Below are 27355 nucleotides of genomic sequence, written 5' to 3' on the forward strand. Positions count from 1 at the left end.
TTTTTTACCCCCCCCCCCTTCGTCACACGACGTCACAAAAAGTCAGACCCCCCCTCAAATATGACGTCACAAAGCTCTGCCCTCCCCCCCCCAAAAAAAAAATCATCCTTCAAATCGCTTTAAACTATTGTCATTGTAGTGCGTATATAACGTGGCGCTGCACTCTGATGTTGTAGGGGAAAACATTTATTAAAAAGTATTTTTAATTAAGTAGAACGTGTTGTCGATATTTATTCAAAGTTGCGCATTTTGATGTGACGTCACATTTCTCAACCCCCCCCCCCCCATCGTCACAAATGTCTGACCCCCCCTCCCCCCTAGGTGCGTGACGTCATTTATGGACGGCCCCTAAGAGGGGAATTTAGCCCAGCACTGTGGAGACGACGGTTGGCGAATCGCACAAACGCTGCGAAACTCCCTTCCCATGAGCGTCGAGGCTGGCTGCTATACCCTGGCAAGTCAGGAGACGGCGGTACAGCAGATGTTGACTCCATCTGCGTGGGATGAAGCGTTGCCCCACTCGCTCACGCATGGGGTTTATCTGGGTTATTCGATTTCCTCCCATATGTAAACACTCATTTGTATATATAGAGAGGACAGCAGAGCTTGGACGATTGCTTGGTAGCGTCGGCTTACTTGCCTCGCTGCTGCCTTGCCCCGCTCGTCTGTGGTTCAGAATCAGAAGAATTTGTATTTAGGCTGGAGGAATTCGATGAGCTATGAAACTTTTTTTCGAAGATGTCCATGCCTCTGATTCTTTATCTCTCGCTTTGCAAGCGTGATGGATCACTGAGCGTCATATTACATGGTGAAATTGTTAGAAATCAGTGGCGTAGTTATAAATGGATCACCCTGTATATTACACATACTGGTATCCGTGCGTGTTTGTGCTGGGCCCCACGGTTGGATTTATTCCAACACTCGGAAGTGTTTCTGCTCTGTGAGTTATTCGATGCCAGCTACACTGAATCAAATCTTCTGGATTAAGTAAACAAAAACGTTTATGGAGTGAAAATGTAAAACTAAAACTTCGGGGAAAATGCCTATGCATCTTCAAAACACCTTTTAAAGTGTCAATCGATCACCAAAATCATCCAGCCCTGTTGAAACTCACTTAACAGATTTGTACAAAAATCCTCAAAGTCAAAAAGCCCATCCAAAAATCTCAAGTTCCCCGAATGAAGTTTCTAGATTCACTGGCTAGCCTCTGATCTGGCAACAACTGGCGAGACCACGCGATTAAAAAAAAACCCACACACTCTCTCCCTCCGAAAGCTCAACTCTGCCACCACCCCATCCACGCACGACTGTAGCATAAAACCCAGCCCCTGCGAGCCTTCTCCTCTGAGTGAAGCGCCACCCTCTCGCAGTCTCCACCCAGCCCCGACAGCCCAAACAAACCCAGCCGCCTCCTCTCTCTGCTGCTGCTGCTGCGGCTGCTCAGCACCCCGGTCAAAAGGAGAAATATTCCATTGCCTGGGACCGCCGCTGCTCAGCTGCTCAGCAAGGCGGCCGCACACAATGAGTCGCACTGTGGCTCAAACCCATGCCTCGAAGACTTAAGCTGCCGGTCAGGGCAAAACAGCGACTTGTATTTATTATTTTCATTATTATCATATCTTAAAAGTGTGGAGTTATTTTAGGGTTTTTTTTTTTCCTTTTGGAAGTTTTGGATATCTCTCGAGCTTTAGGCTTAACATTAATAAGTTATCCCAACTGAGACGTTAACTTTTATGGAAGTACAAATCAATAGCCTATACACTAGTCACTCTGGCATCTGTACCCTTCACGGATATCGCCGTACATATACTGTAGCACATTATAGACCTCACAATTTGTGAAACTTTACGGCTAATCCCCTAAGTTATTTCAAACACTTTTTCTGGCATGACATAGCACCGCAGCCAGCCAGTGGCAATTACCTCGACTGTGATAAAGCCTGACGTATAATTGCAGCAATAGATTTATCAGGGTTAGCGAGTTGCCTTCCAGCCCAGTTGTGTAAGGGGCCCACTGCATTTTCTGCTGCCTCTATTTCACACAACAAACGCTCCACGGAATTTAAATAGAACAGCAGCATCAACCGACAAGCGAATATAACAAACCGGAGCACCGTTTTCGAGGAGACCATGCATTGTCGCAGCCTCCTCTGCATTGTCCTCATGGATTACGTGCTGCGTTGCCTGTGCCTCTCCTACTGCTCCTCGATGGACATGGACCTGCTCAAGCGCAAGAGGATCGAGGCCATCCGTGGCCAGATCCTGAGCAAGCTCAAGATGACGAGTCCTCCCGACCTGCCGGGCTCGGAGGACCCGGCCAGCCTCGAGGTGCTGGCACTCTTCAACAGCACCCGAGACCTGCTGGTGGAGCAGGCGAACGCGCGGGCAGCCACGTGCGAGCGAGAACGCAGCGAGGAGGAGTACTACGCCAAGGAGGTCCACATGATAAGTTTGCGTCCCGACAGTGAGTAACATCCCACCGGGGGTTCCCATTCATTCGTCTCGGCGTCGCAGCAGGGTGGCGACGCGTGCGTGAGAGATGATGATGATGATGGCTCTCGCGGGCTCTTCTCGGGTGCGTGATAGACGCCAAAGTCAAAGAGTGGCAGTGTCTCTGTCCCTGCTCGCACGAGCACTGAGCCAACACCGTCGTGGAAATTTTCCCATGGCAGCAGGGGCGAGCCTCTCCATGCCATGGTCGCTCTTGGCTTTCTACAATTTGTGGCGTTTCGGTTTTTTTGTATCAACACCGGAGGAACTTTTTGCTGAGTTGACTCCCGGCTGAGGTTTGAATTTGTAACATTCTGAATGTGAGTCATGACGTTCATTCGGTAGAGTCCGTGCTAACTGTGGCATAAAGCCCTCATCTAGATCAGCCTAGATCAGTAACAACACTGTGGTTATAGCTCTGTGCTTACAGAAGCTCACACGTTAAAATCGTTGGCGGGGGTTGACGCAGTATATCATTCTTATAGAAGCGGATACAATTATTAATATTTTGTACAGCTTGGGTTCTCACGATAAAAAAAAAATCTTGAATTTAGACCATCTACCAAGCCTGCTGTTAATGGAAATGGGGACCAACCCACCCTCATTAGGAGCTGGGAAAGACTTTGATCTTAAACCAACAAGATGATTATTTAACCTTCAATGCCTTTGGCGATTAAGGATACCCTGAGTTTCGCTGTGTTTCTGTGTGTCGGTGTGTGGGGAGCACTTGCCCCAACAGCCAGCTGAAGGCTGTATGGGGGATCTTTGTATTTGTTTTGGGAGCGATGGTGTAGCGGTAAGTGTACTGTAATCCCAGTGATCTGGGTTGAGTTCCTGGCTATGCGCAGCATCAGCAGTATGTAGTCATTGTATACGGACCTATCTTTGGACTCCTGTGGGTTTACTCAGCCTTAAATGACCACTTGTGCTGGGTGTGAAAATCAACACTCGGGAGACAGAGACGGCTATGTTTGTGTGATGACTCCCCCTTTTACCACTCATGCACCATATTCAACTTTAATTGACATACAGAGTGCTCACAGAACTTCCTCCTGATACAAATGACTGCAGTGACGTTAACATGGACTGTAACGTCATAATATGCCCGCTGGAATAAACACAATAACTGAGTAATGTGTACGTAGGCGACGTGGGAAAATAGCCACAGGCGTCATTCGTCTCGTGCATGTCAGATTGTGATAGGTGGTGATGTAGCAGGCAGCAGATGGCAATGTAGCAACATCTGTTGTACAGTACTTCTGTGTGCTCCTCAAATCTATGTTACCCGCTTTCAACCTTCCCACCACCCCCCTCACCTGACCAGTGTGGTGAAGTATGGTTAAGTAATCCACATAGAGTCTGCACTGTTTTGGGGGGCAGTCCATCATCCAGCAGTGGATTTACATATACGCTGTACGTTTGATGCACATGCCCCGGTAGGCAAAGTGAGTTTTGAGACTCTTTAAAATCAACTAGATAAGCCACACAACTTTGTTAATCTCCCGCAGGAATGTCTGCCCACAATGTGGACTCGAGCTGGTGTTAGCCGTAGTTAACGGCAGCCAAATTGTAAGAAGAGAAAAAACACACTGACCACTAATCCACTGCAGCACTTAGCCCTGCCCTAGTGTTACAAGGGGATGAATATCCCCCACTCCGTGCATCACTTCATATTCACCTCTCCTAAAGCCATAATAGTGTTTTTTACGACAGGGTGTGTAATTTCCCACCCACTCTGTAGACCAGGATCAGGGGACAGCATATACTGTACAGTGGTTTAAAGTCAGAATATGGGACAACTACAGCAGCAGCCTTTGCCTGTTGAAACTTGACATTTCATTCGTTTAAACCCGGGGCCGACTTTGACCGGCGATCATTTGACACGTAACAAAAATATCGTTAAAATAGTTCGTTGGTTTGAAAAGTAAAAAAAAACACATCTGGTGCAGGGCTAAAACAATATTTGTTTAAAGCAACTTCAATTATCGCAGCACACATATGACTGCGTAATTTGAATTGTGGTCAATATAGCGCAGTGTTTCTGTGCACGTGTAAAAAAAAACATGCACAGTGATATTTCTATATTTTAATATGTTTAATATACATTTTATATATATACTGTATAAGTGTATATTACAGCCGAGTATTGCATTCCATTGGAATGCTGCCTTGGTGCAATGGGTTAGCACACTGGACTTGCAATCCAAGATAGTTGTACGTTCGATCTTCCGATACGGGACGTTTCTTAAGCTCCCCCGTGCCTGTCCATCCAGCGATATAAATGGCTACACCACAGTTAGTCGATTGACAGATTGCGTGTGGAGGAGTGAAGCGTAAATACCAGAGGTGGGACAAAGTCATTGTTATGCAAGTCCAAGTCGAGTCGCAAGTCATCAAATTCATGACTCGAGTCTGACTCGAGTCCAAGTCACATGACTCGAGTCCACATCTCATAGGTGGGACAAAGTCATTGTTATGCAAGTCCAAGTCGAGTCGCAAGTCATCAAATTCATGACTCGAGTCTGACTCGAGTCCAAGTCACATGACTCGAGTCCACATCTCATAGGTGGGACAAAGTCATTGTTATGCAAGTCCAAGTCGAGTCGCAAGTCATCAAATTCATGACTCGAGTCTGACTCGAGTCCAAGTCACATGACTCGAGTCCACATCTCATAGGTGGGACAAAGTCATTGTTATGCAAGTCCAAGTCGAGTCGCAAGTCATCAAATTCATGACTCGAGTCTGACTCGAGTCCAAGTCACATGACTCGAGTCCACATCTCATAGGTGGGACAAAGTCATTGTTATGCAAGTCCAAGTCGAGTCGCAAGTCATCAAATTCATGACTCGAGTCTGACTCGAGTCCAAGTCACATGACTCGAGTCCACATCTCATAGGTGGGACAAAGTCATTGTTATGCAAGTCCAAGTCGAGTCGCAAGTCATCAAATTCATGACTCGAGTCTGACTCGAGTCCAAGTCACATGACTCGAGTCCACATCTCATAGGTGGGACAAAGTCATTGTTATGCAAGTCCAAGTCGAGTCGCAAGTCATCAAATTCATGACTCGAGTCTGACTCGAGTCCAAGTCACATGACTCGAGTCCACATCTCATAGGTGGGACAAAGTCATTGTTATGCAAGTCCAAGTCGAGTCGCAAGTCATCAAATTCATGACTCGAGTCTGACTCGAGTCCAAGTCACATGACTCGAGTCCACATCTCATAGGTGGGACAAAGTCATTGTTATGCAAGTCCAAGTCGAGTCGCAAGTCATCAAATTCATGACTCGAGTCTGACTCGAGTCCAAGTCACATGACTCGAGTCCACATCTCATAGGTGGGACAAAGTCATTGTTATGCAAGTCCAAGTCGAGTCGCAAGTCATCAAATTCATGACTCGAGTCTGACTCGAGTCCAAGTCACATGACTCGAGTCCACATCTCATAGGTGGGACAAAGTCATTGTTATGCAAGTCCAAGTCGAGTCGCAAGTCATCAAATTCATGACTCGAGTCTGACTCGAGTCCAAGTCACATGACTCGAGTCCACATCTCATAGGTGGGACAAAGTCATTGTTATGCAAGTCCAAGTCGAGTCGCAAGTCATCAAATTCATGACTCGAGTCTGACTCGAGTCCAAGTCACATGACTCGAGTCCACATCTCATAGGTGGGACAAAGTCATTGTTATGCAAGTCCAAGTCGAGTCGCAAGTCATCAAATTCATGACTCGAGTCTGACTCGAGTCCAAGTCACATGACTCGAGTCCACACCTCTGGTAAATACTCCCATCCTTTCCAAGATGTATTGCCAGTATGGAGGGGTAGGTCAATAGTACTCGTTAGAGGGCTCTGTAGATCGCCCTCAATTGGACGCCCTTCGACAAGCAGTGGCGTGAACAAGAAATTGCAGGGCTGCATCATGTCTGTGTGTCTGTGTATTCATTCTTACACGCGCCCTCTTGTGGCGACAAGAGTTACACAGGTGGCTTTTAAATGCCGTGGTATCGATTCCACACCACGGTTTAGAAACCACGGTATACTGGTTACACTACTGCATTAGCATGAGAGTCGCTGTGTTCGCTTGAGTCACGCAATGGATAATTGTAATACTACGCTTTTGTTAAAATGTAATGACCAGAGTAAACGGCGTTTTGAAGTGAAACAAAATATGTCTAATGTGCAAAAAAAAACATTTATCTTACATTCTGAAATGAGCAATTGGAATGGAATTCCACATTTCATGGCAAGGCCAAGTACGTTCATATGACGACCACTGGCGACTTTGCTGCACAACGTGCTTGGTGCTCACTTTATAGACACCGATCAGTGATGGGTGTAGTCAAATCCCACTGGAATGTATTCATTACGAAGCAGAGAAGTATATATCCAGAGGTTGGGCCTTTCATTTTCGGGGGGGGGGGGGGTGTGGATTGTGAGTGAGTGATTAGGTAAGGAAGAGTTCTGCCAAGATAGGCAAAGTAGGGCAAAGAGGCATAGTGAAGAGGTAATGTGTTTGGCCGATACTTTAACTGGTTTACTTCATAGTACATATTGCCTGTAAAACGTTGTAATTAAGTATCGGCCAACATTAATTTGCTCTTGAAAATAATATATGACTTGCTTTTGAAATGTGATACAGGAACTACAGTATTAGAGAGAGGCTTTGGGAATTGGTTCTATCCAGCCCATGCAAGCTTAACCCGACTGGCAGATGTACTAACAATTAGGCTTGCCACGTAGTGATTTTATCGCAGTTAGAGTGTATACATGTGGAAATATGCCATATATTTGCAGGCATCATATATGTGTCCATATATATGTACCCTGTATAAGACTTCAAAGTGGAAAGTTGATTCAATTATCGTCTTCAAATTGTTTTTTTCCAACATGATGTATTACTGAAACATTGCAGACATTCATATCTATGACATCTATTTGGGTCCCTTTGATGTATTCAGGAAGACATTCGTGCGCGGCTTGCAAAGGCGCGGCCTGCAATTTGCTGACAAAACCACCAAAGTTAACATTTCAACCGCTAGTAAAGAGGGTCACCGGAAAGCATTCTCTCGACAGAGAAGGAACATTCCATCATGCACGTACAAAAAGATAAAATTCCCCTTCTATATTCTGTTAAGGCCAGCGCCGTTAACAAGTGTCTATTAACGCTGGCACGGCGCATGCCGGAGGGGGTGGGGAGCGGTGTGGGTAAGGGCACTTCCCCTGCCTGGCCACATTTGTCTCCCTCCATTTGCCGATGATGCCTGCCCCGAAACTAGATGGTGATTTTAAGCAGTCAAGCTATGAAGTGGTACGGGCCAACGATCAGATTAAATTACCCACCAGTGTTGAGCACAGCCAAGAATCAAACGGTGGTTCCTGGGATTGTAATGCGGTGTTCTAACCGCTAAGAAAATTATCTCCGCATGTGATTTATTTTCTTTCGTATTTTTCCCCAAGCATCTCAATTACAACTGGGATACACAGGGCCATCTACATGCAGCCAGTTCTCACTATGCTGTACAAAACAGTGGAGCATGTGGATAACGGAGTAAAAATAGGAGGTTTTAAAATATATATTTCAATTTAAAATAGGCAGTCGTAAGCAATACTAAATTGAAGGACTTGAGCCTCGATTTTAGAATGAAGTAGGAGCTCGTGTAGTTTTTTTGTAATGATAAATTATTTGAAAAGAAGTCTAATGATTGGACACGAATGAATTTTCGCTAATGTTAGCCGTGAGAGCGGCTGACAAGCACTATACCACCAACGTGACCATCTTGATGATGCATTTGCAATCCAGAGGTTGCCGCTTGAACCGATTTCCCGACGGACAAGTTTATTAAATGGGCACGTTTCTAAAATTAACCTCCCCTACCCAGCTCACCACCCCGCCACCTCTGTCCACCCAGCAGGAATAGAAAGGTAGGTCGCGTGTGGTGGGGTAAAGTGTGGGCACCGCCACCTCTTGCAAGACACCTTGTCAGCGTGAAGGATTAGGCCGAAAGACCTTCTCCTGGAGGGGCTCTGGAGACCTCCGCTTAGTGGAGGCCTATATTCTTAGGTTTTTTCGGTAAAGTCACGTAGGTAAAAAAATTTAAATTAATAAAAGTAAAATAAAAATAAAATAATAATCACGACGTTTCGGAGGCAACACAAGCCTCCGTCTTCAGGTGGAACCGTCACAGCACGATAGCTGTATCTACGTGACTTTACCGAAAAAACCTAAGAATATGAATCCTTGCAGTCACAAAAGCTTCACATCTAGTGGAGGCCTCTCCGCCAGCAGTGGAGTGAGTGAGAAATTGCACCACTGCACCTTTACCGTGTATCTATTGCTCTGTGCTCTAAGCCCAGCCTGCTGATTGCGTAACTTTATTTTTATTTGCGTGTTTATTTTTTTTTATATAATAAAGATTTCGATTTAAAGCTTTCGTGACTGCAGGGATTCATCTTCTTGGTTCTTTTGATAAAGTCACGTAGAAGGGAAATAATAAAATAATAAAAATTCAACATAATAAAATAAAATTATCACGACGTTTCGGCCACAACACAAGCAGCCGTCCTCAGGTGAAGAACAGGGCTGTCGGAAAGACAGCGTCCGAATTTTTTATTTGATTGTTTTATTTTTATTATTTTATTATTTCCCTTTTACGTGACTTTACCGAAAGAACCAAGAAAATATAATAAAGAGTCTCTTTGTGTCAAATGTTCAAAAAAAAAAACCCACTGGGGAGTTACAATGGATACTGGCTGAGCCACTCACCGACAGGATTTATAATGTGGAGCAGGTTATGTAATGCGTGTGGGAATACACTGCAGTATACGTTGCGTGCGTGTGTGTGTGTCAATGTCAACACTGGGTTCGCTGCACGTCGAGCCCGGCGACCCAAGTTCGATACCCGCTCACGGTCAACAGCAGTGACGATTATCTGAACCGCTCCTGGGCCTCCCCAAAGTCGACTCAGCCTCAAATGAGTACCTGGTGCGATGTGTAATCATCGCTACTTGGGGAACAAAAGGCCCGCCGGGCGTGGTGCTGGCCCCCCACCCCCTCGTGTGCCGTGCCAGCCTTCATAGGTACTCGCTAACAGCACTTGCCCCAAAAGTATGTAACAGGCTATGTGGGATATCTTTGTCTGGATTATCTGTTTGCATGGGGGCAGTGCTGCGAATGGTTAGATCAGTGCAGTATAATCCCAGTGAGCCAAGTTCAATTTCAGGCCATGCACAATGGCAGTGGAAAATGTTATCTCAGTCTTGGCGGAGGTTTCACACTCGTTGAGCCAGACAAAAAAAATGAAACACCACCAAGAAATGACACATCGCTCACTCACGCGATAATACTGGCCTTAATAGGTGCTCGCTAACGACACAAATTCCCTCCAGTTCATGAAAGCTAAAAGTCGCACACCTATATAGCGTATATTACACTATAAAATGTACGTGCAGTCCAGTATTTGTGTGTGTGCATATAGAATAAAAACGATGTATCTGCAAAGACCAATAGGGGCAGGTTCTGTAAGCGAACACGCATGGTGATGACATGACAGCACGTGCAAGGATGGTGTTAGCTCGAAGCAGGAATTAGTTCACTTGTGCCTCTCCAGCCAAATGTTGGCGTCGCCCGATGACCTCCTCGCCCCCCGGCCCCCCCGTTGGTGTCTGCCCGCGGGTTCCTGGGGACGGCTTTATTTTGGTGATTTCGAAAAGTGTATTGGTTTAGCCATGTTTGTTGTAGTACAGAAGTTAGACCGATGGCCTTAATCTAAGTTGTCTTGTGGTTTTTGTTCGTTATTTGACTTGCATCCCACTGGGATTTTTGCACACAGCGTTGGTGTACGGTGTTTTTTCTGCAATATTTTGCTGTATTTTCTTGGATTTTCTGTTTGCACTCAATCACACATTCACTTTAAGATGTTTTTTGTTCATGTTTTTGTTTTTTGTTTGTTGCGGTAGCACCCGATTCAAGAGCCGAATGGCTCACAGGGCTATACCTAATAAATGAACTTGAACTTGATATTAACATGCACCATAACCGTGTACCGATTTCATGGTTGAGTCAAGCAGGGGGAAGCACAAGGTTAGTTTCGTCACCATTTGCCACTGCCGTTGCAAATGGTCGGGAATCAATGCCAGTTTGCCTGGATTATAAATCAGTCGATGAACCACCAATGAGACACGTGGTATCGGTGAGCACCTATTAAGACCTGGCATTGGTACAACAACACTACCTTTCGAATAATAAAAATAAAACATATTTGTATTATTTTATTATTTCCATTCTACGTGACTTTACCGAAAGAACCAAGAAGATGAACACTACCTTTGTTTACCCATTGCTGGTACAGTTTTTACACATTGCACCAGGTGGTTATTTGAGTGCGAGTGAGCCAAGGGACTTTTTCTCTGATGTTATCAATCGCCAAGAATTAAATCCAGGTCACCGGGTTCACAACAGAGTGCGTGAGCCACACTGCATCACCGCTTGCCATATGCGTCGTCTTTTCCACACACACGCGCGCGCGCACACAACACAAACACACACATTGTTAACATATGTAAGCTGGTGTTGAGATCAGCTGTTATTGCTATAAATCAATCATCAAGCGTTTCTCTTGCCTCCAAATACAACAAAGGCCTTTTCGCACATTTCCATACACAGAAAAGTTCCTCTTATGCGCGAGAAAGTAGAATGTGGACATTACATATCCTAGTATCCGTGGGATGATCCAAAACATTTCCCCCACTTAATTCCGTGAAAAAATTGGATAATACGAGTTTTCATGGAACTTATGCATGCATGTATGTTTAACTTCTTTTGCACCGTACGTAGCCAACCGTGATAATTGGATGTGCGGGGGAAGGACAACAAACTAAACACGACAAGGCAGTTTTAAAGAAATGAGTTTTTAATCTAGATATCAATGTGCATAGCTCCAGCGGCTCCCTAATATCGGAAGGAAGAGCGTCCCAGATGGTGGCAGAAGCGCATCTGAAAGCGTGCGATGCAGTGTGACCGTCATTGTTCTATGACGAGCCAAAAGCCGCTGCTTGCGAGGATGATCGGAGCTCGCGGCGTGTTGGTTCAAGCTCCTTGACAAGATCAGCAACGTATTGTGGTTCATTTGTGGCAAGCACCTTGTGTGCATTGAGCGTGACCTTTACAAAGTGTTCGTTCGGCAAAGAACTCCTGCCCATAGTTACGTGGCGCTGCGGGTAATTGGGTCACGGGTGAGAAGAGTCTTACTGTACGGTCGGTAGTCACTGAACGCCCAGGGCAATGCACCGCACAGCACAGAGGTCCCATTCTGCCAGGCTCTGGACTCTCAATGCCACAGCCTGGCGCTACTTCAGTCAGCTGCACGCAGAGAGACCATTTATAGCATCTGCATGAGCCCCGGCAGATTGTTTTTTAATCGCTGCCCTTTGAGGTGTGCCGGAATTCCTCTATTTTACCGGTAAAGTCACTTGAGTAAAATGGAAAGTATGTTTTCTGTTTAAATATGGATTTTTTAAAATAACAAACATGAAAAACACAGTTATGTGAAACGGTATATTTAGCAGTTAATAGGAAAATATCTACACATTAAGGTATTCATTGTGATGGCTGCCAAGGCTGCTGGTTAATCCAAAAGTAAAACGTGGATAGAGTAAGGCTGGGTCGTAAAGTGACTTTTGTGCCCATTTTATTCACTGCGGGCTTCTGGAAAATGAGTCAGCCTTGACTTGGATTAGAATTCACAGCCTCATTACCGTGGGCCCATTGATTTACCATTATATAATGCACAATACACAGCTGGATGGAGACCTCCCCCACGCCGCGTCGATCGGTTATGGGGGATCTACGACCATACTTCAACAGGCTGGTCAGTGCGAGTTGGTGTTGGTCATGGCCAGGTCGCTGGGTTTGTGCAGCGGCGCGCTAACCACTGGGCCACCGTCACTCCACGTGGTCTACGATAGCAGTGCACATATAGAAAGTGCGTCCATTGAAACTGAAACTAGTTTTAGCTCAACAAAGTGGCTTATCGCGTGGAAATTTATATCAGCCGATTTCTACCGAGCGTGCAATGAAACGTATAAAGCAGGGTGTTGTGCAAGCCGTGGCTTGTCGGGAAACGGAGCAAGGTAAACATGATCAATCGAGGTTATTATGCGAAGATACTTTCGGATTGTGTAGGTATTTAGTCAGGATGTAAACAGTTTGGGGGAGGTGTAGGTATGAAGAGGAAGAGAAAAATTTCTTCCAGAAGTACAATACGTCTGTGCAGTATACGCGCGTATGTGCTTACTTGCACACTTGCATGATTTGCGTCATTCGATGTGAGTCTGCATGCGTTACGTTATTGCATTTCAATGTGTTCATTCTCCCTTTAATGTCCCGTAAATCCACATGTGTATTGCTTCGTGGTGTCGTTCTGCGGGGGTGGATGGAGTGGTGGCCCAGTGAATTCAGTGCATTGCCATAGCTAGCATATGGTGCCAGGGTACCCGCCCATCACTAACCTGCATCAGCCAATGTGGTGAAATATGGTCAATAAACTTTGACGTCTGATATGGGCGCACAACACATTACTTCTGCATTAACGCGTTGTTACGGGTGTATAGACTCGTATGCCAAGTGGGTGATTGTGATGCATTAACGCTGCACATTGTGTTTGGTCGTGTGCACGTATTTTCGAACATGTGCCTAGACATGAAACGGAAAGTAAGCGGATGCGTTTATTGTGTGTGCACGTGATTGGATCTCAAGATGATGAGTTAAGAGGCTCGATGAGATATACCGACAATGTCATGCAATAGCACATTCACATGCATAGAGGCTCTTTCTATCCACCATGTTAACCTAATCTGACCTCATGCCAGGGCTTGGTTGTACCACACTCAGTTATTATTTCATTATTAAACATTCGGTAGTCACTAAGTCCAAAGGCAAATGATCCTACGTGTCAAAACCAAGCATTCTGGCGGTGGTCATCTGTGGTGAACCAACAAAAGTACATTCTTAATCCCTCCACACAACAACTAATGTCGCCTTACTCCAACAATGTGGTACTTTATTTTATTGACCCCCCCCCCCGCCCCAGAGCGATAATGGGCGTAGTCTACTCCCTGGGACGGGATTTGAACTCCATCACATCCGTACGAGTGAGGCACGCGCTCTGCCTTGCAGCTACCACCTGGCCACATTGAGAGTGATACGTGCACGTGAAATGATTAGTGATGGGGAAAAAAATGTGGCAACACCAATACAGTCCTGTGCAGGTTGTCGAGGGGTACAGCGGGTGATGTATGCTGCCGCGGGTCTGCGTTGCCATCAGGGGCCGAGTGCGGAAGAAAAAAATCAATGTTGTACTATACCATGGTCCAACGTCTATGCTACCCGCCGACACCAACACTCATGGACCTGCGCGGTGAAGTGTGGTCAAATAACCCCAACAATCCGTATGGCCCCCATCCAGTGGTGAAATGGCCAAATGAAAATAATAATTTGAAAAAAACTGAATGAATTCAAAGTAATTGATATACTATAAAAAAAATAATGTATATACGCATGTTTAAAGATGCTTGGCAGTGAAACTCGATATAAATGTTTTGAGCTTAACATTTGTTATATAAGCATTATTAGACTGCCGTGTGGCTTGGTGCTGCATACATGAGTCTATTGATACTATGATTTTTCACAGCGCACATTCAAATGCCCTACTGTGATCTGCACGTACAGCACTCAAAGTCTATTCACAGGACTGTGTACATGAGTGCACAAGAAACCTGCCATTGGAAACTCGGTGATCATCAGTAAATGATCTGACACTTTCACGGAATTTACACGGCTATTGCTTTGGCCGTTCCAAGCACGTACCATTATTATTAGTCACACACCACAGTTCTCCTGGTTTTCTTTCCAGATTTTTCTTTTTCCGACGGACAGCAGAACATCAAATCACATTTTGCGAATAAAAAAAACGGTATTTAAAACAATTATTTTACAGCCCTCCATTAACCCGTTTGGCCGTAGACATTTGATTTAAGCTGGAATAACTCAATGAGCCGTGAATCTCTTTTAAATCACAGGTGTCCAGCCCTAGTCGGGACCGGCACTGGTGGAATATCGCACAGGAAGTTACGTGGACGGATCATTCGAACAAAAAAGCTAAAATGTTACAAAGTAGACATGAATTAGACTTGCAAATTGCTGGACAAGGTTCACACCCTCATGTCGCCGTGTTCCTTGGCCATACTTCACCACACTTGTCAGTGCGGGTTGTTGAAGGACGGGCCTGGGACCGATTCAGAACACCACTCGCCACTGATTTTAGCCATGGTCGGGATTAAAACTCAGGTCACTGTGCTCGCAGTGCAAACCGCTGCGCCACCACACTCCACCCCTAACATTTGTTATATAAGCATTATATATGCTACCGAATCGTAAATGTGTCTCTTCACGACGACTCTGATCGAATAATGAGCCTTGTTTACAATACTGCTTCGTGTGTTAAACAGGACCCCACAGTCGCGATGGGGTGCTCTTGCCAATAACGTCTGGTAACCAGCAACAATTTGTTAAACAAGCCTGACGCTGCTGATGAGATCCAGAAAGTCGAAACTACTGCTGTCCAGACTGTGCTTGCTTACAAATATTATGCTGGCTAATAATGGTCTGCATAGCCAACAGGCTGAGTGACTAAAACACATTTTATTCACAGAATGGAGTACTACTGCTTACACGTACTCCGCAGGTAAGTTGCTTCAAATGACTAGGTTTACAATTCACTTCGCTGTGAAAATCGCAACCTCCGATTAGCACGTTTGGCAACGTACGGTGCAAAAGAAGTTAAGCACACTGTACATACATGCAGTTCAACGTACAAATTTGTTTCTGAAACGAGGCGAAGTGATGAGTGAGCGAGCTGGGAGCTGGGCAATGGAAAGTTGTGAGCTGGGAATTCTGGGTATCACCTGAGCGAATGGCCACCCCCAGTACGTGCAGCAGTGGCAGCCTCAATTCTCACGAGGGAGAGGGGGGTGTGAGTGGGGGGATGAGAGCAGGGGATAGCACCCCTCACCCCCTCCACCTACATTGTAAAAAATGAGCCGTGTTACGCAAGTTACATTGTCCTCGATTTTACTTCTGTCTCTGGAGTCGCCGAAATGTACAAAAAAAAAACTGTAACGTACCAGAGCACGCGTCATTAAAATGCTTTAAACAAGGGTGTTAAACGTACAGTCTTTTTTTTTTGCGGTGGGGGGGGGGACAGGGGTTGTGCTCATTTCCAGGAGGCAAGTTTTCCACCGCGAGCCGCCAGGGCAGCGGCAAGCTGTGATTTGAGTAATGCGCTTGCCGGGAAACTTTACCGTCATGAGCACGTACGCACGTATAGCGCCTGCCGATCCAGCACCCTTTCTCAAAGCCCATAACTTTTATGGCGCATTTCTTAAGCCAACGTTTGCGTAAGGGAATGCCTCCTTGCAAACACATATTCATTGTGCGTTTCCAGTCCTGCACGGGAGTGAATTCAGGTATTTTTGTTGAACTGGGAGTGCACACGACGGGTTAGCGATGTATTTAATATTTCAGACACGATCCATTTGCTAATAATGCATGGATCTGAAGTTCTGTGCTGTATTCTTTGGTTCTTTCGGTTAAGTCACGTGACTTAACCGAAAGAACCAAAGAATAATTCCTGCAGTCACGAAAGCTCCAAATTAAGATTCTGTGCTGTAGTTTAGTAGTTAGTGCGTTGCGCTATGAACCCGGCGATCCGGGTTCGATTCCCGCTCATGACCAACACCAGTGACGATTATCTGAACTGGTTCTGGGCCTCCCCTAAGTCGACTCAACCTCAAATGAGTATCTGGTGCGATGTGTAAACATCGCCACTGGGGAGACAAAGGCGGTCGAGCGTGGTGCTGGCCACCTACCCCCTCGTGTACTTTTCCGGCCTTCATAGGTGCTCGCTAACAGCACTTGCCCATAGAGTCTGTTCAGGCTATACGAGGGATCTTTGTTTTTGTATTTGAGTAGACTTGGTGGAGATTAGGAAGGTGTTCTGGGAGGGTTGAGTGCAGTATTGTGGGTGCTGGATTTGAAACGAGCCACTACTCCACAAGCAAAATGGATTTCTATGCCTTTGTTGAACTTCTTTCGCACCAGAGGGAGCCAGCCGTGCTAATCAGGGGTGTGGGGGAAGGACAACAAACTAAAGACAAAAAGCAGTTATAAAGAAATTAGTGTTCAATATAGATTTAACAGCGCTGAACTCCAGTTGCTTTCTAATAACGGAAGAGCTTTCCGTACAGCCGCGGAAGCGTATCTGAAAACGTGCGATGCAGTGACCCTCTTTGTTTGATGGCCAGCCAAAAGCCGCTGCGAGGAAGACCAAAGTTCGGGTGATGGATTTGTGATGGATTTGTTTCCCGCAAGTATCTCCCTGGATAATTAACTATTCCTGCACCGTGCATTGTAGGCGTTGTGGTTTCTCCGTGAATGTCACGTGACATATTGTATTCTAAAATAGATAGAGTGCAACGTTTGCGAATCTGACCGTCACATATCTGACTGTCGCATGTTTTCAGCATTTAACCGACCACATCCAGTGCAGTGTTTGTGGATGGTTTAACGGTCATTTTCTTTCGATGTTAATATATCGAACGCTTTCATATATCCGTGTTCGTGTGGGATTTTTACCACAAGCTCAGAGGCATCAATGGAGAATGACAGCTGCCCTTTTCTCAATTGAAGAAGAAGACACGACATTTTAAACTGTCAACTGGTTTCCGGATAGTCTGCCTTTCTATTCACATGCTACTCAGCCAGATTTCATGAAAACATTTAATTGATTCTCACTGTTCTTAAATTTTTGTAGGCAGACCCCGACTGGCCATAGGGGAGCAGTCCGGGCAAATGGTCAGTGGGCTGGTCCATTCCGAGGGCAGGTGGGCCGGTCTGTGTGGGGAAATTGCAAACGTGATCAGAGGAAAAAAATGTTATTAAAAAAATGTTGTACCTCGAATGCGCACGCTTCATTGATTATTTATTCGGCAGCCCCAAAGATTCTTCATCACCGGCCCATTTGTTTTTTGGACCCAGCCCAAATGGGCCACTGAGATCGCACAGAAATTTGGGCCGCTATGTTTACAAATACCTGGGCCGATCTTTTGTTTTCGTCCCAGTCTGTCACCGTTTGTAGGATGTCACCAAAGTAGTCTTTCTGCGTTAAAGTTAAATAACCCTGGACATTAAATAGAAGTGTTTGCCAATTGCGTGCCAGTGGCTTAGCCAAAATCCCGAATGTGAAACTTTTGTCTGAAATGAATTTCAATATAATGATGTATCTATATGTAACTGTGGTTCCCTTGGTTTCGATTAAAGATGTAGATAATGAATCCCGATGGACTCACATTTGATTAAGTAAAGGTCATTGGACTGAATTGTTTTACATATTAATATTATAGCGCACCACTTATTACGTAAGGCAGGGGTCCTCAAACTACGGCCTGCGGGCCACATGCGGCCCACCGAGGGCATTTATCCGGCCCATGGTCACTAATTGGGCTGCGCTTGTGAGCACTAATTGGACTGCGCTGGTGAGCACTAATTGGGCTGCGCTGGTGAGCACTAATTGGGCTGCGCTGGTGAGCACTAATTGGGCTGCGCTGGTGAGCACTAATTGGGCTGCGCTGGTGAGCACTAATTGGGCTGCGCTGGTGAGCACTCATTGGACTGCGCTTGTGAGCACTCATTGGGCTGCGCTGGTGAGCACTCATTGGGCTGCGATCTGTGAACAAAACTGCAGGTGTAATTAACTTTTTAATGGCACCCTCACCAGTGTGAGCCTGGGGTAAAAGCGGAGTTCCCCCAATCAGACTGCATTGATGGGCAGTGCAGTCTGTATGTCTCTGTGTGGGCAAAGTTATTGCTGGTATATTGTTTTTGTAGCGCTGTATATATATTGGTATTTTACTAATAGCAATTTTGACTCCCTAGGAAACAATGATGTCAAGAAAGAGAAAAATTTACTCGGAGTGTAGGATATTCAAAATACAGTGGACTTATGATTACTTTTTCATGCAGTACAAGGAAAGAGCTGTGTGTCTGATATGCCAGAATATAGTGTCTGTGTTCAAAGAATACAATTTACGTCGACACTATGAAACTCAACATAAAGATAAATATGATTGTTTGGTCGGAGAAGTGAGAAAAGATAAAATATTAAAACTGAAAAATACATTAACAACTCAGCAAAATACTTTTGTGAAGCAGAAGAAGCTACATATTTCATCACTGCGAGCAAGTTTTCAAGTTGCCAAGCTAATAGCGTGCACTGGCAGACCATTCGTTGAGGGAGAATTTGTTAAAGAATGCCTTCTTTCTGTTGCCAAAGAGATGTGTCCAGAGAAGGCCGATTTATTTAGTACAGTGAGTCTTTCAGGACCTACAATTACACGGAGGATTGAAGAAATGGGAGACAATTTCCATCAGCATTTGCAAAACTCCACAAAAAAACGTTCCTATTTTTCCTTGGCACTCGACGAAAGCAATGATGTTCGTGATTCTGCACAACTTCTAATTTTTATTCGTGGGACGAATGACTATTTCAAAGTCACAGAAGAGCTTGCTGCACTGCAAAGCATCAAAGGAACAACTACAGGAGAGGATATCTATGAAAAGGTTTGCCAAACTGTGAATGGTTTGGAGCTGAACTGGGCTAAACTAGCCAGTGTGACAACTGATGGTGCTCCTAGCATGGTGGGGTCTAAGAAAGGAGTAATTGCTCGCATTAACCAAGAGATGGACAAACATAACCATTCTCATCCAATAGCCATACACTGCCTCATCCACCAACAAGGCTGTGTAGTAAATCACTGAAGTGGGACTCTGTTAACTTCATTAGAGCTCATGCACTAAACCACAGACAATTTCAGGAATTTCTGTCTGAGCTAAATGTTGACTATGAAGATGTTCTGTACCACACAGAAGTCCGTTGGCTGAGTCGAGGGAGAGTTTTGAAACGTTTCTATGACTTACTTCCACAGATTACAGCTTTTCTGTTTTCAAAAAACAAAGAAGTACCAGAGCTCAATGATGCAGAATGGAAATGGCACCTTGCCTTTCTGACAAATGTAACAGAGCTACTCAACAGTTTCAATGTGCAACTTCAAGGAAAGGGGAAGCTCATCTGTGATATGCAATCACATGTCAAAGCATTTGAAGTAAAATTAGGCCTCCTCATCAAACAAGTGAAGGAGGAAAACTTCTGCCATCTCCCCACAACTCAAAATCTGTTAGCGGAAAAACCATTGGTTGCATTCCCAAACAAAACATGTGTGGATTCACTGGAAAAATTGCAAAAGGAGTTCCAATTTAGATTTCAAGAGCTTCATCTCCATGAACAGGACATACAGCTTTTCTGTAACCCATTTTCTATTGACATTGAAAATGTGGATACAATTTACCAAATGGAACTGGCTGAACTGCAGAATTGTGACTCTCTGAAAGACGCATTCAAGTCAAGCAGCCTTCATAATTTCTATGCATTTCTCCCCTCTGAGACATATCCTCATCTCAGGAACCATGCACTCAAAATGGCAACCATCTTTGGCAGCGCTTATGTCTGTGAACAAACTTTTCCAGAATGAAACATTTGAAATCTCCAACCAGATCTAGACTAACGGATGCACACTTGCATCACTTGTTACGACTAGCAGTGACAAATATGGAACCGGACATTGACCATCTCATTAGCCAAAAGCAGGCCCATAGTTCCCATTGAAATACTGGAAAGTTTGTTGATTTAACTTTACTTGTTTTTCATTTTAAATATTGTATTTGTTCCCGTTTTGTTTCTTCACTTCAAAATAAGATATATGCAGTGTGCATAGGAATTTGTTCATAGTTTTTTTTAACTATAGTCTAGCCCTCCAACGGTCTGAGGGACAGTGAACTGGCCCCCTGTTTAAAAAGTTTGAGGACCCCTGACGTAAGGCTTGCCAAGCAAGAGTTATGTTCATTATTGAATAACAACCTGATAAATGTTGCCAAATAAGAAGGCGGCTTGCATTGCCATGTGTTTTTACTCATGTGTATAATACTATTTGCAATTAAACTTGAATATAGAAATAGCTCTATAGCTGTTATACATTACTTATCCTGGGGCAAGCTGCAGTGCTGTTAACATGACACATTCAAACTGAAAATAGTAGTGTTTTGGGTTGTGTTATACGACCCTGGTAATTTTCAAGCAGCTGTGGTTGTAAGCCACTCGCCAAATTGTAAAAAATAAAAACAGCACTGGCTCCCATTAATGACAACAGGAGCACGTGGTAAACCGTGCGTAACCTCAACGATGCTCTGTGTTCAAATCGTCTCCCTGCGTATGCACGATGAACGCATTTTGCCCGACGGTCGCCAAAACCGAGTCACTTCGTGTCGTTTCGTAAGACCGGACCCCACCAAAGTGTTGTGGAATTTTTTAGTTTTTATTATTGGCCCAGAGCCGCCTGTGTTTGACCACGGAAGTCCCTTTGACCTGCAGTAATTATCGTAAATTGTGCGTGGGGAGTCAACATTGGCCATCCATGGAGAGGCTGTTTACTTCAATAAAATACGTGGCATGTCTCAGTAAGATATGATTGGCCGTGCCATTGCTTCATTGGAACAAAACAAACTCGTTGCATCTTCTTGGTTCTTTCGGTAAAGTCACGTAGAAGGGAAATAAAAATAAAACATAATAAAATAATTCTCACGACGTTTCGGCCACAACGCAAGCAGCCGTCCTCAGGTGAAGACGCTGTCTGTCTTCCCGACAGACCTGTTCTTCACCTGAGGACGGCTGCTTGCGTTGTGGCCGAAACGTCGTGAGAATTATTTTATTATGTTTTATTTTTATTATTTTATTATTTCCCTTCTACGTGACTTTACCGAAAGAACCAAGAAGATGAATCCCTGCAGTCACGAAAGCTTTAAATCGAAATTTAAACTCTTTGAATGTTTAATTTTAAACTGACCCGGGGAATTTTGAACGAGTCCCCAAGCCCTTTAGGAAGGTCCCGCTTGGGGATAATTTACCAATTTCCTATTAACGCGTTTCCCTCGGTTACCTATGATCTCATCAGACGTCAGATGCTAAGCAGAGTTGAGTTTGGATAGCATTTGGATGAGCGACCACTGCAGCCAAGTTGACCTAGGCAGCGGCTACACTGTGCTACGCGCGGATCAGCAGAGGGCAGTGCTGGAAAAATGCATTGTTGGACTGTACCTCAATGCTCCCGCATCTATGTTCAATCACTTTCACCAACCAGCATGGTAAAGTATGGTCAAAAAATCTCCATAACCGACGCGGTAGGGAGAATGCCGTTATCCAGCATTTGATTGAAAATAAAGTACGTGTACGTTTTATTTTATTATTTGGGACCATTCTGTGTGTGTGTAGGCGTCTCTTGATTTCTTGTGCAATCCTGACATGGTTGTGGGTTTTTAAAACGTAATGTATTACTTCCGTGATGAGTTGTTGTCGTCACAATGCATTCACACCTCGTTTCATTTTGAATATCATTTCTGGGACGTATGATTTGAGCTGTGAAAACGCAGTAAGGGGTGCAAAATGAGAAAATTAATCGACGATTAATGTTTTTGCTCTGCCTTGCAGATAAGGTGCGGCGAAATCCTTACAACGACTACTTCCGAATCTTCAACTTTGATGTGACGTCAATGGAAAAGAATGCCTCCAATCTAGTCAAGGCGGAATTTAGGATTCTACGTATTCCCAACTACCAAGCCAAGCAGAACGAGCAGAGGATAGAGCTTTACCAGGTACGCCTTTGTCTCCACAGATGGACAAACGAACGAATGTGGAGATTCGTTTACAACAATCAAATTTTCTTGGTTCTTTCGGTAAAGTCGCGTAGAAAAGAAACAATGAAATAAAAAAAATATTAAACAATTAAATTCTCACGACGTTTCGACTGCAACACATGCAATCATCATCAGGTGTGAAAAACACAGCAAGAAAATTTGAAAAAAGTGGCGGTTTTTTCTTGCTGTGTTTTTCACACCTGATGATGATTGCTTGTGTTGCAGTCGAAACGTCGTTAGAATTGCATTGTTTTATATTGTATTATTTTATAATTTCCCTTCTACATGACTTTACCGAAAGAACCAATAATACGAATCCCTGCAGTCACGAAAGCTTTAAATCAACAATCAAATAGCGAACGCGACATGGTGGAGGGGGTGTGCAGAATGCTTTCCGCTGCACTCCTTTAGACTCCTCCAAATTGTTGGTTACAGCGCAATATTAAATGAGTAATATAAAAAAAAAATATTTAATTTTAAACACGCTTTAATGAAATGTACTCTACTCGTAATTGCAGAACTCCACGACTCCAGGAAGTGGCCCCGAAGCTTGCCATAGCGTAAGGGGCCATGGTGATTTACAGCCAACGTCAGTTGAGCGTGGACAATTAGAGCCAAGCCGAAACATAACATATAAAAATGAATGTTTAAAAATACTTTTTCATAATTTTTTGATAGAATATAGTATTGTCATCAATATGACATAAGTATAACAAGTTTGCAGTCGATACCATATTGGGAAGTGGGTTAAAATTTAGTTACAAGATTTGAGGATACGACAACAACAGACGGAGTGAGTTCATAGAAAGCGTGTAAAAAGATAGTTTTAAATTGTTTTGTTTATTTTTTATGATAGAATATGGTATTGTCATCAGTATGACATAAGTATACTAAGTTTGCAGTCGATACCACATTGGGAAGTGGGTTAAAATTGAGTTACAAGATTTGAGGATACGACAACAACAACAGACAGAGTGAGTTAAATAAAAGCGTGTAATAAAAAAATGCCGGTTCACAACGACGATGACGAGGATAATTGATGATCGTGATTCATGATGATTGTTTATAATGATGATAACGATGATGGTGATTTATCACGATGTTGATGGGGTTTTATCATGGTTTACAATGATGATGGCGGTGATGATGGTTGGTGTTGATGGTGAATTACAATGCTGGCGATGGTGATTTATGAAGGTGATAATTTATTATTATAATGATAATTATTTTGATGATGGCACTTTATGATGATGATAATAATGACGATGCTGATTCATGATGGCTGTAATTTATGATGATGATTATTATTATTATGACGGCAATGATTATTTATGATGATTTCTAATGAAAATTATGATGGTAATTTATGATGGTGAATTATGATGATGGTATTTTATGATGATGCTTTTCATGATTATCACTTTTTGAAACGACAACAATGATGATTTATAATGATTTACGATGACAATGATGATGGCGATTTACGATCAATGATGATGACAATGAAGCCGACGATCATGATTATTGTGCCGTGCAGCTGCTGGAGTTCAAGGACCCGGGGGCCCCATCCCAGCGGTACATCGACAGCAAGGTGGTGCGGCCCAAGTCGGAGGAAGAGTGGCTCTCCTTTGACATCACAGACACCGTCTCTGAGTGGCTCCAGCACCGAGGTAGCCACCTTGGCTCCCACGAGGTCGATCCCCGCGCGCGTGTTCTTCTCTGCCCAAATTGTGACACGGAGGATGTCCCGAACGTGTTTTTCGGTTTGTGCCTCACGCTGCTTGGGCACGTGTCGGGAGATAGATTGTTCAAATGCGCCAAGTGTTTTAGGGGCTGTCCATAATGACGTCACTCACCTGGGGGGGGGGGGGTCAGACATTTGTGACGATGTCTGACCAGGGGAGGGGGGGTTTGAGAAATGTGACATCACATCAAAATGCGCAATTTTAAAGAAATCTAGACAACACGTTCTACTTAGTTAAATAGACTGTGTAATAAATGTTTTCTCCTACAACATCAGAGTGCAGCGCCACATTAAATACGCACTACAATGACAATAGTTTAAAGCGATTTGAAGCATGTTTTATTTTGGGGGGTAGCAGAGCTTTGTGACGTCATATTTGAGGGGGGGTCCACCACTATGGTGACGCTGAAGCAGCAATACATTGGCGCGATTGTTCACGTGACAACGATATTAATTGGCTGTATGTTTGTTTAACACGTAGGCTTTCGCGACCAATATTATTCATAATAAACATTTTTGGGTTAGATCGCGTTATTTATAAATGTGCCGTAACCCTCAACCACCCGACACGGCCAATCAGTAAAAAAGTGTCACGTTGACAAAATACAAAATAGTTCACTGATTTAGCCCACCGGTGTGTTGAAGAGTGAATCCACAACATGTTTGTATGTATGCATATTGAACTTCTTTCGCACAGTACATAGTGAATCGTGCTAATCGCAGATGAGGGGGCAAGGAGAGAAATTGGCTGTTTCGGGTGGATGAGGGTGCACGATTCACATTCTACTCTCGCGAGCGGACCCGATATTTACAATTTAGAATCACATTGGTCACGTGTAAAAGTAAAACAAATGAAAGTCGAATGCGTTTCTGTGCTTGTTTTGCCATTGACAGTGAAAAATCAGGGACTCAAGATCAGCATCCACTGCCCATGCTGTACCTTCGTCACATCCACGAACAACATCGTTCCCAACAAGAGTGAGGAGCTCGCCGCTCGGTTCGCAGGTAACGGTGGAACGCAAGCAGCCATTGCAAATGAGACTCGTCCCTTGTCTCTTGAGTTTCTGCTCACCCATTTACTTAAAATATAACTTGGGGCGCTGCGGTGGAGAGATGTTCACTACCTCGCCTAGTATGCAGGAGGTCGTGGGTTCGATCCCGACCCTGACGCCCGTATATATGGAGTTTGCGTGTCTCTCTCAGTGGTCGCGTAGATTTTTCTCCGGGTCCTCCGGTTTTCCCCTTCACATTTAGAATCAATATGCGTTTAGGGTATTTGGCTGACGTACATTTCCACGTGATAAGCGACTTTGTTGGGATATAATTTGTGGCCAGGTCGCATTTGAAAAAAAGATATATATCTTAGTGGGCATTACGTGGTTATGTATAAATATAGTTCAATAGTTTAGATTAAACTTTAAAGTTGTTCTCCCAAAATTTTCCGAGTTTGTGGTTTCGGAGATTGTACTGTTTCGTGCTGTGTGATGTCCAACGTTTCGCTTCACCTACGAGGGAGCTTCTGCAGGAATTGAATTAGAAGCTCCCAGCACCAGCACGTGGGACGAAATGTCGGATATCGTGCCGAACAACACCCACTATGAACGCCGAAACACTTCGGAGAGCTGTGCAGCTAAAACCGCAAAAAAAACTACGCGGTCACATTCAATTTGTGTTTTCTTTTCACATTTAATTCATATTTACATGAGGCTAAATCAATGTCCTTCAGGCAGTCCTTCTGTCAACAGCATAACGCTGATATATAACACCGCTGAGGTTTCTTCTTCAGCCAGTTCAGTGGGGCTTTTGTGGCCCAACACTGGACACCAGGATCACTCTTTCGTGCTCCGTCGAGTTGTTTTCCACATCGTTAATTCGATATAGTTATGAATTTCATCTCTCAGAGTAATGCCAGTAGGAATTTCTCTCAAAACATTTTTTTTTACTGCTAATTGGCGGCCAGGTTTCCTTTATATTTTGCACGTATATTCCAGTTTTGCCGTCAGCACCTTCGCAGTTGGTAAAATGTGTGCGTCTTTGTGGGACGTAAATAGTGTCCATCCTATGGAAAGAGACCGCCCCTCATCATAGGAATAAAGAGGGTTAATAGCTGCCAAAGAGGAATGAGTCCTGCTTTCCACAGGAAGAAACGTTGACTTTGAATAACTGTGAAAAGTATCTGAAGCTGATTGTATGGAAGCACATTTTGATATTAAAACACTTACTATCTGCCTATTCCCTCACCCTATGTTGCTTACCTGTTACCATGTCTAGACAATTTTACATTTTTACAAGCATTGACCAGCGGCCAGCACTAATCACACCAAATCAAGGGGCTCTCATTAAGCAAACAAATTGGAGCACGAGCAAACATCTAAAGAATTACAGAGACTGTTATATTAAAGTGCGGTGCTACATCACATATCCGACCCGCTGGGGACAATTGAGGTACGTGTAACATATAAAGCACAAACTGCTTTACATGTGTGGAAATGCTTGACAGTACTTTAGAATGTATGCAGTCACTCATTTCTCAACCCTTTAACGCTCCTTCCACTCGAATCATTCTATTTTCTCGCCGTTTTTGTTTTACTGTTATGCGTCGTGATTGAAGGCACTTCATAAATATGAAATTATATGAGATTCTGGTTACAACGACCGTGCACAAGCATCGCATTGGTGTGGGAAATTCATTGGCCAGGGTGGATACGTGACAGTCGGATATCCAATACTCTACTCTATGCTATTCATGTTGTTCATGATGATTCCGCTGTTGCGTATGTCCAGGAGCTAAATGCCAAGGTCTGCCAGCCATGGACGGCAGGGCTTCAAGGGAGAGAGTTTGTGCAAGTTTTTGATATTCCTCCTCCACTGCAGGAGCGCAGATTACAGTTATGATGATGATTCTGATGAGTGTCGTACTCCTCAGGCATCGACGACGAGGTAGTGAGAGGGCCGGATGGTGGACACCGACAGCAGCAGCAACAGCAGCAGCAGGGTCTGGTGCGGGGAGCGCACCTGCTACTCATGATGCTGCCCTCGTATCGACTCGAGACTCAGCCCCAGGGCAAGCGGCGCAAACGTGCCCTCGACGCGGCCTACTGCTTCCGGTCTGTACCTGCCCGTTGCAGTCACGTCACCCGTTGAGCCTCTTCCGTTGCGGGACGTCTGCAAGTTGCAAGGCGTAGCGCCGTTGTTTTCGAAGACATTGCACTCACCGCAGAGAACCGCTGGTGCCAAACTGTGCCACGCACCCTCCCGCATGGCCTTGT

General features: G+C 44.4%; 1 protein-coding gene across 1 annotated transcript in view; it reads left to right on the top strand.

Moving 5' to 3' along the window:
- Positions 1 to 1346: 1346 nt before the first annotated feature.
- The window catches only part of LOC144727256 (transforming growth factor beta-2 proprotein-like), a 32211-nt gene continuing 6202 nt past the window's right edge, over positions 1347 to 27355 (top strand). The window contains exons 1-5 of the mRNA XM_078605953.1: positions 1347 to 2463; positions 22137 to 22300; positions 23880 to 24012; positions 24981 to 25091; positions 27013 to 27193. Of these exons, the coding sequence (XP_078462079.1) occupies positions 2130 to 2463; positions 22137 to 22300; positions 23880 to 24012; positions 24981 to 25091; positions 27013 to 27193 (923 nt within the window). The 5' untranslated portion in view covers positions 1347 to 2129. The remainder of the gene's footprint in view (positions 2464 to 22136; positions 22301 to 23879; positions 24013 to 24980; positions 25092 to 27012; positions 27194 to 27355) is intronic.

This window comes from Lampetra planeri, chromosome 25, assembly GCF_965212315.1.
Source record: "Lampetra planeri chromosome 25, kcLamPlan1.2.h2, whole genome shotgun sequence".
NCBI classification, from domain to species: Eukaryota; Metazoa; Chordata; class Hyperoartia; order Petromyzontiformes; family Petromyzontidae; genus Lampetra; species Lampetra planeri.